Genomic DNA, 13,942 nt, shown 5'->3' on the forward strand with positions numbered 1-13,942 from the left:
TTTTTTGTGTTTTTTTTTTTGTACTCTTTTCTTATGTTTTTGTGTGTTCTTTTGTAGCCAGAGATATGCAGATAAAGAGAGCTGCCGTCCTGCACCCGGGGTCGTATATCAATTTTACTGCGACGCGACGTTGTCCTGCGGTGTTCCCGCAAGCTTCTTTGGTACGGTCTTCGGCGTCAGGCCCAGGACTCGACCACCGCGCCTCGACGCATCTCCGATCCCGCGTTCTCCAAGAAACACTCTTCGCATTCGTTTTGACTGGTAGTTTAATTAGATCAGCGTCAGACTCGGCCCGGTCAAAAGAGCGTCAACGCCGACAAGAAGCGAGCCTGAGCTTCACCGGGGCCACGACCTCCTGGTACAGAGGCGCCAGTGATAGCCGGGAAGATAGCTAGACTCGGCCGCTCCTAAAGCACGAGGATTCGAGATATATATACATATATGTATGCATACACGTGCATACGTAGGAAGGCGGTGTCTGAGGCCGCAGGGGGCGCCGGCGCCGGCACGTAAAATCTCTGCGTTATGGGGCCTACTCGGGGTCCGTCGGGCCCCAGCCCCCCACCACGACTCGAGCAAACCCTCCTCAAAACCTCGGATGGTCTTTGTTTTAACTTAAAGGCACGCCAACGATCTGTCCAATGATAAATGGAGGAACCAGCTCCCCCCGCGAGTCCAGAAACGGGAATCGGGCCCGATCGCCGGACGCGAACAACGTTCCATCGGCGAAGCCCGGGAAATTTAAAGGACGGGTTTGCTTCCAGCGTTTCCGCGATTCCGACGGAATAACGCTGATAAATCCCAGCAACCCGCGGATGGAAAACGATCCTACGATTTTTTTCTGAACCTGCACAGTTTTCAACGGAGCTATGTTTATAGCCGGCGTAGGTGAGCCACACGGAGACCGTCGGTCGGGCTGTGTTGGTGGGCATAATTGAATGTTTTGTATAATTAACCTGCGCCATAACTCAGCGGCCGTTGCGCCTCTAGCCGCGGGGCCAAGCCCGCTTCCCTGCATGTTCCTTTATTTTGCCTCCCTCGCCGAGCCTTTCGACCGACTGGCGTGTCCGTACGTTCCGCACACTTCCACTCGCACGGTTGTGGCTGTAGTTTATGCCCATTACGGCGGACACGTAGAGTACGAAGCCTGAGCTACGTAATTAGGCAAAATGCGGGTCAATCGACGCGCTATTCAGTGCCGAAGTGCTGGACGGGTTGCGGAATTTCAATGGCGAAACGTGATTTCTCGTTATTTTCTTCGTCCTCCGGATATCCGAGATGAGGGGAGACATTTACACCGGGAAACGGGTAGACAGAAAAATAATATCCCTCCTTGGTGCTGTTCTTCGTTGTTAATTAAAATGCAGGATAGCGGCGGTATTCACAATTATAGAAAGCGTTACGGAGAACATTGTTAAACGATAATAAACGTATGATAAAATACTCGTACGAGATCAAGTCGATCGTAAATCTCACTCCGGAATTGGGAAATACCTGGTCGCTGTTAATGAGCTTCGAGCAAGTGAAGGCACTGGGCCCCAGTTTTAGTACGGAGGGACAATTTGGGCCTCAGAGGTGATCCCGAGCTCGTTGCTGGTTGAAAATCGGATCCGAGCCTCTAATTCAAAGGGGTTTTAACAAGCGGTTAATCATTCCCACGAGACTTCGGTCAAAGCAAGAAGCTCGCGTCAGTTGAGCCTCTCTCACTCGAACCCTTCTAGGACCCAAAGAAGGCCCTAGAGTCAAACTGGGCCTGACCTCATCCCACCCACAAACCGGCACCCTGAATGGTCATCCTAAACGATTTTCTACGGGACACTGTAGTCGCTCGGCTACCGTAATTCATCCTCATATTGTATCTATTATAGGCTTGTTGGTATAATAATACTTGGTAGCTGCCCGACGGATTATCATGCCCACTTTATTAGGTTCGAGGTTCCTCAATTCGAACCCTCTCTTTAAAACCACTGAACACCTTGTCGTTGTTCACACTTATCCTGGGTATATAGCTCGATTTTTTCAAGCGACATAAAACGATTGGCGGTAGTTGATGGGTAGAAATTCGTCACAATGGACAAACGCCAATCGTAGATCTACTATTACTCACACTCACAGTTAAAATGCGTTTAATCATTGCTGAATTTCATTACCAATACCATTTTATCCAAATTCGGATATGTATCTTGTTCATCAGTTTTTCACGCATCAAGTCTGACAATTCTAAGGAGGTAAAGTATATATTTATTACGGATCCTTTAATCGGTCATTTAAACAGATATATTTTAGCGAAGAATAGCCGGGAAGACCAGTAACCTGTTGGAAAATCATACCCTTGTCAAAATAATCACTAAATTATGGGATACCGGTACGAGGTATAGTTTTAACTAGGACCCGGTAGAAATTTAGCGCCTACGTTTGACCCTACCAAGGTTTATGTAAATCCTCTTTGAAGGAAACTGAACCTAGAAATCTTGAGCCAATCCTCCAACTTTTAAAAATTTCAGAACAAACCCTACGTTGAATCTCCAACTCCTAAAATTAAAGTACCAAACCCTAATTTGACACTCTCAGTAGACGATGCGAGAACTTACTTTACTGTCATTAATCCCTACGTAAGGTTTAAATTAGGCGCTAAATTTCGACTCGAGGAGCCTCTCCGCAACATGCGGTCTCCCATTTTTTTTACCCCTATCTCTCGGACTCATCGACACTTTTCTTTTCGACATACCTGCTTTCCAACTCTCGTCTGCGTCAGTTAGATCCATCAAACCGTAGCCATGATCCTTACTAAAAGTCACGTCTTTTAAATTTACGTCCAAAGTGTTTAGAGTAAAATTCAGTGCCATTTTCGCCATTAGTTCGCAATCAGTTGTACTTTGCAAGCCAGTACAACGAAAAAAAAAAGCTTTTGCATCGACTAAGAATCGAATGACGAATTTTTGCCGTTAAATTTTCTTCTTTTCTGTTCGCCCTCAAGTAAATATCGCGTGGCACTCACCGCGCGAAACGATAGCATCGTTTTACTCGCTGCGGTTGTTCTTTTTTCTTTTTTTTTTTCCATAAATGGTAGAGCACGCGAACGGCCAAACGAGAGCTTGTATACCCGGTGAAAAAAACATTTAGAACGTTATTCAAATGTGCAACGCGCGATGCGAGCTGGACTTTTGTTGCCTGCGTAGCCCCGAGCCCCGAGTCTTGACTTCTGACTCCTGACTCCTGCGAGATCTTCGGCCTAATAACTTACAGAGAGTGGATACTTTAATTATAGGCTAGACCCATACGTTTACCGAGTCGAGAGTCGGGGAGAGGAATGAACGAGAGCCTTCAGTCCGCGGTGAGGGCTCTTCTGACCAGAACCGTATGTGACGAGGACTACCGTCGACTTCGGGAAGGAAAGACGCCATCGGATCACCGTTTCGAATTTTTCGGATCTTTTTACCTTCGCTGGTTTGACGCGCGCGCGCTCGAGAAAGGGTTAGAACAGATGTAATATACATGAGAATCTTTTATGGGGAAAGCTTTACGCTGTTCAACATTGTTGCTCTTATCGATCATCCGAGGAATTTTCTCTGCATAATTTGACTTGTTCGTGAGTGAATGTATTACTTTTCTTTTTCTTATTTACAACGAATTTACATTAGGAGGTAAATGACACGTTATACAACACCGTGTCGAAACCAACGAGACGGGGAGTATATTTGGACTAAAAATTTTTTCAGTGATCCGAAATCATGAATCAGATTTCATGGGGAATGTCTCGATAAGTTCCATCATTCTCATTCACACCGGCAGTTAATTCTATTTTATACAAATGTAAAATTGCGAGATTGGGATTCTTAGTTAAATTTTCAATGAAAAAAGGCAAAGGTTTTCATAAATCACTGCAAATTTTAGTCCCTGACTCGCAACCCGGAGAGTTTCATCTCGAAATTCCGTCTCGTTAAATATATATAAACCCTAAACCTGACGCACTGATATTTTTCAATCGACTTCAAGACTTGACGAATATCCTTTCGAATCTGTAAACGGTACAACGTGACTGAATCATTGAAAAATTAGTGTCGATTAAACGGTAAAAATTTCACGCGCCAATTATCGAGGTCTATACGCGCCAGTGTATCTAATAACAACGACCGGATCCGGTAAAAAACACGGACGTTCAACAATTCCGAAAGTCTACACGCGAAAACGAGGTGTAGAAAAGCATGACGAAAATCGCGATGCACGAACCTCGGGTATCGAATCCCGCTGCCCTGCTTGTTAGGCAGGATGTTTCGTGTATCTGGAAGGTGAGGTTTATCCCTAATAAATTGTTTTTTAAAATTTTTTCCGGCTGTATCCTCCGGGCCAATAAATATCGCATCCGTGGCTGAGAGGACGTAGGAGAAAAGAAGCGGGATCCGGCGCAGGGGAGGGGCGCTACTTATGCCGTCAGCGGTAATGACGGGGTGTGTTTGGGTTGTTTGCTTAGGGAACAGATTAGTGAATGAATCCACAGGTGGGCGCCATCCGTCACGCGGAGGATCGCCTGCTCGCCGGTCGTCGGGCCGACCGATCGTCGACCGGTCGGATACCCGCCTCTCGTCTCCTCTCCTCTCCGCGTTTCAACGTCGTTCCACACTCGAGACCGGCGCGCCAGGTCGCGCGCCTTGGAGTGTGGGCCTTCCCCTGGGTGCCAAATGGCCAAGTTAATAACGGGCGCCCGGCGGACATCGGCCCCTCGATATCCGAGGACTCCAACGGCCAAGAGCCATCTTCGGCAGCTGCTGACAGCCACGACTACTCGATGCCGGACAGTTGCCTACCACTAGCGTATCTATCATCGCCTCTTTCACGGGGCCTAATTGCTGGATACAGTTAATAATCGTCGGCTCATACCGAACGGCCACTGCTCGCGCGAAAAGGGAAAATAATCTACCAATTACGAGGCTACAGCCACCCGAACTGAGAGTTCGTTAATCGGTCTGCACCTTTCGCTGCTCGCAGCATTACATTTTCTAGCATTTTGGTGCGGTCGAAGGTTTTCTAGAGGTTTATGTGTAAGAAGAAACCTCCGAAAGCGATGAAACGAATTGAGCCTACAAATTCGGGAAAAAGCGAAAACCCCAAGTTGTATAATTGGTGAAAAAAAACCTACATCCAATTTCGTTCCCAGCCTCGGCGGTAATGAGAGGATCTCACCGACGTTACCTTAAAAACATATACCAAAAAAAAAAAAACAGGAGCGTTTGGCACGAACCGGACCGGACCCGAGCGTCGCTATATGACCGTTCCTAGATAGGAAGGGTGTGGACGGTAGATGAAGACTGAGGTCCGAAGGAACTCTTCCCGGTTATCAAAAACAAGTGTAAGAAAATAAGACCATTTGGCAAAATAGTTTTTTGCAGGTAGATGGCGGTTAGTAGCACCTCTCGAGGTCCTCGGATGGGGGGAGGAGGGCAGGCCGAGGTACGGATATGATGAAGTACCCCGAAGATTGGCGGACCACCGGAGCGATGCCTGGACTAATAGCAGTGATCAGCGTTGTTGGTCCAGCCTGGTTCTGCCTCGTCCTGCTCCTCCTTTCCTCCCACGGAACGGTGAGACCTGCATCGTCTTCGCCAGCGCCCGGATTGATGGATGTTTACCGGACTAACCGCCTAGTCGGTGCCTCGTCCGCCTGCAGGATCTCGTGCCCGAAGGGTTAAGACCCCGGCATTGTTTGGTCCCCGTGTTATTGAGCCGCTTTCGCACGTCCGTGGATAAATCCGAGCGTTTAATCGGGTACTCGAGGTTTTCGGTCCGGCTGACTCATTCCTCTTCGTCGTTAAATCCGTTTATGCCGTTTCACCGAATTTTCAAGCGGACATCGAAACCAGAGAAATCGTGGAAGAAAAACAACGAGACTTGACGGTGTGTCCTTTGAAATTTATTTACGATATGCTCGACGAGTTTTAGGATATAACCGCACGCGGATCTCGTGAGCGCCGGGAAGAAGTCTGCGCAATAAAACGATCAGCCCCGGGTATATAACTGCGGCAGCATTTAAAATTCCCGTGTGTTTAAACCGTAGGCATGTATGATCCTTCTTCGCGTATTATTATATTCAGCAGCGATGGTTGTATGCGGGGGGGGGGGGGCCAGCGTATGTGTGATGGGTGCAAGGATTGGCTCTGCCGCAGACTTTCAGACAGAGTAATTATAGTTGCATTATTATAACGTCACTGGCAATACATCATCCACGGTATCATACATATATTCATGCCTGCGCATAAGTATACATGACCGTGATAAGAGGAAGGGCGACTTTAATTATACGCACGTATTTATATTATACATACGTATACTATGCGTGCACTTATTCGCTCAAAATTTATACCATTAGTATATTATTTATTAGAATGTTTGAAAACAATATTATAATACGATGATAATTTTTCCGTTACAGGATCCCGTTCCCTGTAATATTATTCATATATATTCGAAAGAAAAATCTTTCAATTAAATATTTTATCCACACGAAACTAATAATTTACGTTCACTTTCGTAACGTCGATTGAAAAATTCTGCTGTCGATGCTACCTTTTTTTTTTTCATTGTTGCAACGAATATTTTTACTACCCGCAGAACATCGTTAATGGTAATTAATAAAAATAATTAGTCCGAATATTTTCAACGAGTTAGTTTACACGATTATCGAGTAAAATTGTGCACAACAATTTAATACAAGAAATACAGTGAAAGGTCGACTTGGCGTAGGTATATTACGAATATGAATCTGTAATCGAATATGGCGAAGAGATGTAGGAAAGAATGTTTATTTCAATATTCAGCGGGGGTTCATGGCCCGGACCAAGGAGTGTTTCTCAGTCTCCGATACACGCGAGCATGCCTATATACACGCATGTACCGGAACGTTGTGTTTGGTATGGTTCGGTATGGTTTAGGCGCCAACAGGTTTCGGAGGCAAATGCGGGTGGGCTGGTATGCCGGTTGCCGATCTGCCTCTCTCTTACCCGATCCCCAGGGAATCCGGCTTCCCCGGTCATCGGATTTAATTAATCAATCGAGTCGCGTAAGAATTTCATAACTTTCGTCAACGAATTCGACGAAGTTTAATGCATTATCGACCGATAAGCCAAAGATCGAGTCCGGGTGTTTGAAGATTTGAAAAATTTTCAATTCGGCTCGACCTATTCCGTCTTCTTCGCATGCTGCATAGTGCCATGCACGAGATCAATTAATAATTCAAGCACGCTGTTAGATCGTCGGTCTATCGGGCGGCGCTGATCGTGAGGACGTGCGGTATACGTATAGTATGTATACACCGAGGAAGAAGTAAAGAGAGGAGAGGATATATCGTGTAAACGATAAATCACGATAAATACGTTTACCCAAGCCATTATATAAAAGCCGGGGTAAGCCGAGAGAGAGAGGCAACGGTCAAACCTCAGCGGGGTGACCGCCGCCAGACGCCGATCGCGCTTCTTCTAGTCGACTTACAATCACTTAAGCAAACCTTTAACTACTACCTTCTTCCCGCGGCCCTCTGGGTTCTTCGAATTGATTTATGCCTCGCGATTTGTTATTATATACATCCACATTATGGCGGTGCGACGCGAATTATAAACTTTTTCCACCTCCTCTCATCTCTTTCCCGTACTCACTGAGGGCAAAAACCCGTCTCTCTTTCCGCAGACGCTTGTAATATGATTTCACGGAATTAAATATTGTTCTTAAGTGCTCATTGAATTCTAATCGCGTTTTTAATGGACGCGAACGATACCGATTCTTGTCGGTTTATTCTTATTTATTTATTATTATTATTATTATTTTTTTTTTATTTTAATCGTTTATATTTTTTATCCGGTTCGATAACACTGTAAGAATAATCGGCCCATTACGTCACCGTTCATTGATTGGCCTCCGATGTTTCTCTGTAGCTTCAATACTGGTTCCAATACATCACTCTCTTGACTCGAGTGCCGATGTAATAGAAAGTCTTAAAACAACCCACGATCATTTGTATCGCGGTTGATTTCTAATGAGGAATTATTATGCCGACGGAATTATTTAACAGGCGGTATTTGTTTTCAGCTGCTTATAATACAAGCACCTATACGCATCTTCCGTCTTCCTCGCTCGAATTGTTTTTTTTTTTCTTTTATCTTTACCTCATCAATATTCCCCCGAGGAGATTCACCGATCAAAGGAAGCGACCGCAATGAAATAAACAATTACAACAAATATCGCGCGCAAGTATAATCCCCATGGATCCATAAATTGAAATTCAAGGCGCGTCTTAGTTGTAGAAGATAGACATAAAAAAAGAAACATTGCGCATATTCCGAAGATTTCACACGCAGGAAAAGGATTTGATTCGCAATAAAGCGGTGCATTCCAGAGAATATCGCACAGCCGGAACCAAGAGAGAGGAGGAGAGAGAGAGAGAAAGAGAGAGAGAGAGAGGCGCGGGTAGTCGTCTCTGAGAAAAAGTTTGAAAAAACCCGGAGGAAGAGAGAAGGCAGGAGTAGATAGATATCGGGCCCCGCGGGGGGCTCATAATTGCCGACCCTGAAGAGCAGCAGCCCCATGGGGCCCACCTCTGTTTGTTTTATTCCGTAGTTAAACAAACCCGAGAGATCTACGGGCAATATATGATAATCGTCCGTCCCCACCAGAACTACGATCTTGGGACCCCGCTTTGCCCGCTGCCACCGCAGCGTCTCCCTTCCTATAAGAAGAAGATGAAGAAGAAGAAGCCTTTCTTCTCCCATTACAGATATTGATAGACAAGAACGCGGCGCCTGTTCAACTCACGAGCGAGCGGAGTCGGTGCTGCAGGAAGCTTTTGCCACGTCTCATCACTTATGGATCGCATTTATTCAAATTCCGTTCCCCGTTCCTCTGTGATTAATATTCCTCGTTATACGAAATCGGCTACCATATGCACCGAACGTGGCGGAGACTCGTTGCTGCGCAGTTATGAACCTGGTAGAATTTTCAAACTCAGTGTAGATAACCGGATACTGTATCTTTGCAAAAATTAGTCTGCCAAGTTTTTCTACCATCCCTTTTTCTAGGTGTATCTATAGCAATTATTCATCTTTGGAAGAATTTCGCTATGTAGCGGGTGGAAGTAGCATGAGATTGTTTGGAAGGCTCGACAACAAATCCTGAAGGAGGTCATTCGGTTTGAGGTTTCTGACCGATGAAGAAGTCGGGCTACCGAATCGTGGGATATTGGGCGGTTCAAAACCCGTGTAGAAAAGAATCGCAAGTCATTCCATGGGTCTTGACGATTCTTTTAACGTAGTGGCGGCTCCAACAGCAATCGGACGGATCGCTCGAACGAAGACGTGGATCTAGGTTTAAGTGTACGCAAGCCTCAAACTTGGAGGAAAAAACATTAATAGGCAGACACTGACCCGGGTCAACGGTCGTCAAGCTAATTGGGCCACATTTCACGGTAATTACGTATCGTATACACATTTTTTTTTCCTTTCGAATTTTTTGTACCTTTTCTCGGACTTCTCACATGTGCCTGAAACTCTGCGTCTAATTCATCGACGGTAAACGGTGAGCGCGATTTCACTCCACTAGCTAACGAATTTAGATGCTCGGTATTGTCCATTTGTTCGTTCATTTTACGTGTTTACGAATATAGTGAGAACTTGAACCGTCGATTTGACTCCGGAGTGTAAGTGCGCGGTGAGTATCGAAGCTCAGAAAACGACTTTATCGCGCTAGGCGAGAAGCGCGACCGTATTTCAACTAGATAAGTTAACTCGAGGCAACAGGTCGTTCCAAATGCATCTCTAATAGGCGCTATCTAAATGAGCTGAAAACGAGGTGAGTAATTAATTATCTAGATTACTCGAGGTGGATACATGTATAGCAGTCGGGCTGGACGGTTCCTGGAACGACCGAATGCGCCCGTTTGCCGCAGGTGAGCCGCAATTGCGCGATAACGTTCCAGCCGGTTGACGAAAATCTATCAACGCGACGTTGAAACTCGAGACTTCGCCCCTTGCCAACAAATTCAATTGCTCTAACGGCTATTCGCTGTATGTATCCATATATATTATGTAAAAAAAAAACTCACCTCAGTGTCGATCTTCTTTATTTCGGGGTCGTCCTCGTCCACCTCGAAGTATAATTCCGTAGATGTGACAGAGATGATACCCGGCGCCACAATTCCTGGTGCTATCAGTTTGCCCTTCGTGCTAATGTTCACTGGGCCTGTGAATGACGGTGAAATATTTATAAAGTTTGTACCGAATAGCGTTGGTGAATATTTTCACTAAAAAATTTGATTACGATATAAAACTTGCACCGTTATGCAAAATACACAACTAATTGGAAGAAATTCAATTATAACTGAACCGTCAGTCTGTTTCACTGAAATCAACTTACCCGTAAGATCATTGTCAAGGTCCCTGTCGTCCGAGAGTAATTCACTGTCGTCCATGAGGTCTGCAGATTGTATTTGCTGCTGATGAGCTCGTGAAGCAGCGAGATGAGCATGGAATTCTTCTCGAGCTTGAAGAATCGCGTCTTCAGGTGCACCGTGTTCGAGGGCTGCCTTGAGAGTGGCTTCAGGATGACTAGAGCCTAGCGGATTGTGCACGAAACGTTTTCGCCTCCGTGCATCATCCTCCCAAGCATCTAGTTTCCAGAATTCTGCCATCCTGATAACGATGAGCGAATAAATAATGGTTAGGGATTCTCTAGCGTGAGAGGAAAGAGAAAGAGATTACTAAGTCTAACCTTGCTGCCATCGGGTCCATGTATCCCCAGGCACCATGTTTGTTGGACAGTATATTGCGAACTTTTTCTAAAACTCGACTTGCGATCACGTTGTCTCTTCTTCGAGCTGCCGTTATCAGGTGATCGCACATTCGCTCCTCTTCTCGACGGTCCAAAAGAGTTTGAGCACACTGCGACTGAAATGCGAGTTACCTTTGATTAGCGAAGTACTTGTGTTTAGTAGAAAATGTGAGAAGTGTGAAATAATAGTATATTTCATATGAAGATGTCTCTTGGTGGCTTGCCACAAGGAAAAATGAAACCTAAACTACTTTATATGAGTTTAGGCAAAGGCTCGAATTGGTGAGGCATAATTCACTGTCAACGGAAGTTGTAAAATTGATTGATTAGGCAATTTCTAAGCTTGACTCACAGCAATATAATTTAGAACACATAAAGTTCGAGACTACTCACTTCGAAGTCGGCGTGTTTAAGTACGTCATCGGCTCGCATCCTGTTCAGGATGAATTCTGCCTCATTTGCTACCCGAACTATGTGATCCTTCATGGCGTGAGATAGCAGCCTATAAAAATAAGTGACATTTTCAGATTCAGTTCACGTCATATGAGTAAAATAAGTGGAGGTATGTTGACGGAGATGAAATTGAGCCGTGACTGTTGACTTACCTTCCTTCATTAATCAGTTCAATGAAAGCAAGACCCGCGTGTTTCTGCAAAGAATTTTGCCACTCCTGCGAACACAACAGCATGACAAGTTCCACAACGGAATTGCTGTTCTTGAAGGTGGTCAATCCTAATGAGGACAGGCAAAAAATGTAAAATTAATGCATCTCGCCGACTAGACACTATTTTATAGGCCTCTCTCAGTTCAATGTTCGGACAAGGGTGCATTTTAATGTACTTTTACTGTCATTCGTTTCACGACTTGAATTTTAATTTCTCATGTCCAGACATCCATCCTACATTAAATGCATACCAATAAGGTTGCCGCTGACGTTACACAAGAAGGCCTTGAGACAATAAACTGAGAGTGTTACAAGTTTAAGTTATAGCCATAAAAATGTAACGCTAATACATTAAGCAGTGTTTATTAGACGGAAAAATGTTGTATCATGATTTCTCGAGTAAAGTAATCAACGCGCATTCGTGCTGAAACGTTAGTTGCAATCGTGGAAAAGATTCGCGAAAAGAAACTCGCAGGTTTCATCAATTTATTTTAAACTTTACACGAACCTTTGCCCTCCATAAGCAATTCTTGTCCGTGTGAGCCAACAAGGGTTTTTGACAAGAATGGTGCAAAATCCACCATAATTTCTCTGAGTAGTGGGCATACAGAGCCCAAGGCCATTTCGAGCTTTTGTGTGAGCGAAGCTTCTCGCGATGGTGTTGGTATAGGAAGATGATCAACCAGTCCTTTGATTGGCAGATCGTCAGGCCGCGGCGATGTCGCTGTCATCATCAATCTATCTGGCACTCGTACAACCGATATTTCAGCTGTTGGTTTTTCACCACGTTCAGTATTAGCCAACATTTCCTGGTCCAAGACATTGCCTTCATTGTCAGGAATATCGCCTGAAAAGAACGTAAAAGAACAATACATAAAACTGGGGGATCGAACAAGATGATTAACTAATAACAAGCTGAAACGTGTGTTGAAATTATTTTTCTCACCCCGCGAGTGAGCAATATTATGAATATTCCGAGGATCCTCTCTTGGATTCGTAGCAGAAATGGAATCTCCATCTTCATTGAGATTGACATCGGTCCAAGCATCTTCGGAGGAATTAAGCTTGTTTTCGTTATCAGTAGTCGCTTCCGAAGGACTGGGATCCGCCGTCATATTACTCTGGTGTATTGTTTCTTCGCTTGAGTCGTTACTCTAATAAAGAATGAACAAGATAGGATTTAAATTTAACTCTTGATAGTTAATTAAATTTCCAACTTTGGTGAAATCATGAAAAATCTGTTTGCTCTGATCTTTCTTTGTGCAATCGATCTGTACGCAAGTGATTGTGCAAACAAGCGGAAAATTGCATGGTGTAACATCCTAAGATTTTACAATGAACAAAAATAAAATTCAGTAGACGTTCCATCAGTTCAACGCGAATATGTGGACCTTTTTACTCCTATCTTATACAACAGTTTGATGAATTGAGAAAGATAATCGCAACTGGCATCTGCAAAGTAAACTTTGTATACCGTACTTCGACGTTATTCCAGGCAAAAGCATGTAATTGTATTACTGTAACTAAGAAATCTTCTAAAGTTCTCAAATTTCTTATACAAGACATTCAACTAAATTAATTATTGTATCAAACTTCTATAATATGGCAATCAATTAGTTCCACTCTGAAATTACTGTATAAACCTATGAATTGTAAACGAATATCCATGCGATTAGTAATACACATCTCACACAAAAACCGTTAATCAAATACAAGTAGGATAAATAAAGCACTTCATCGCTATGTAAGCCTGAAAAATAAAAAAACTTACTTTCGATGCAAGTATAAATCTGTGTATGTGTGATGTTTATTTACACCAATGAATAAACTGGTAACTTCGTGCAAAATTTAGTGGTAATTAACCGAAAAATAACACTTTTAATTGAAATCCGAAAATTTGTTATGATTGTTTAAGTAGACTTTGAAGCAGCTGTAGCAAAGTTGTGAAAAATTCTCGCCATCTTTTTTAGGAACGTAGAATCCAACCAAATTTTTTATACCTGAATATTTCTTGGGAGTGGCTCAGGTCTTGGAGCATAACCAAGCGTAGAGTCAGGTAAGGCGTAATTGTCCTCCAGGATAGTCCGTGACCGAGGTACGCCACTATGACCTCCCTTCAGAACCGGTAGTTAGTACGCATAGCAATGCAAGCAAAGGAAGTTATCAGATAAGTCAAGGAAAAATGCCATACCTGCTTCAGTAAATAAACCGGACTTGTGGACCAATTTAAACGTTGTTCTTCGACATATAGTTCTTTTCAAAACCAAATAATTTTTTTCTTACTCCCTTTCCCAGTGTAAGTACAAAAATTAATTACACATTCACGTCGTACTATTCTACACATAAGATGCTTGTTATGCTGCGTTAATTACTGAATTTAAACAACGATTTTTAAACTAAGTATCGATAAGGTTTTAGTTACAACTGGAATACTTTGATTTCTGATCTAATATGTTCGATTAACTATAT

The 13,942-nt window shown here is 43.8% G+C and overlaps 1 protein-coding gene across 4 annotated transcripts in view; it reads right to left on the minus strand.

Moving 5' to 3' along the window:
- LOC124185590 (neurobeachin) overlaps nucleotides 1-13,942 on the minus strand; it is a 238,964-nt gene that overhangs the window by 45,764 nt on the left and 179,258 nt on the right. For all 4 annotated transcript variants that reach the window (XM_046576467.1, XM_046576468.1, XM_046576466.1 and 1 more), the window contains 8 exons: nucleotides 13,474-13,587; nucleotides 12,420-12,627; nucleotides 11,982-12,320; nucleotides 11,415-11,541; nucleotides 11,203-11,311; nucleotides 10,750-10,925; nucleotides 10,396-10,670; nucleotides 10,085-10,221 (listed from right to left, as the gene is read on the minus strand). In XM_046576467.1, the coding sequence (XP_046432423.1) occupies nucleotides 10,085-10,221; nucleotides 10,396-10,670; nucleotides 10,750-10,925; nucleotides 11,203-11,311; nucleotides 11,415-11,541; nucleotides 11,982-12,320; nucleotides 12,420-12,627; nucleotides 13,474-13,587 (1,485 nt within the window). The remainder of the gene's footprint in view (nucleotides 1-10,084; nucleotides 10,222-10,395; nucleotides 10,671-10,749; nucleotides 10,926-11,202; nucleotides 11,312-11,414; nucleotides 11,542-11,981; nucleotides 12,321-12,419; nucleotides 12,628-13,473; nucleotides 13,588-13,942) is intronic.

This window comes from Neodiprion fabricii, chromosome 6 (assembly GCF_021155785.1).
Source record: "Neodiprion fabricii isolate iyNeoFabr1 chromosome 6, iyNeoFabr1.1, whole genome shotgun sequence".
Lineage (NCBI taxonomy): Eukaryota > Metazoa > Arthropoda > Insecta > Hymenoptera > Diprionidae > Neodiprion > Neodiprion fabricii.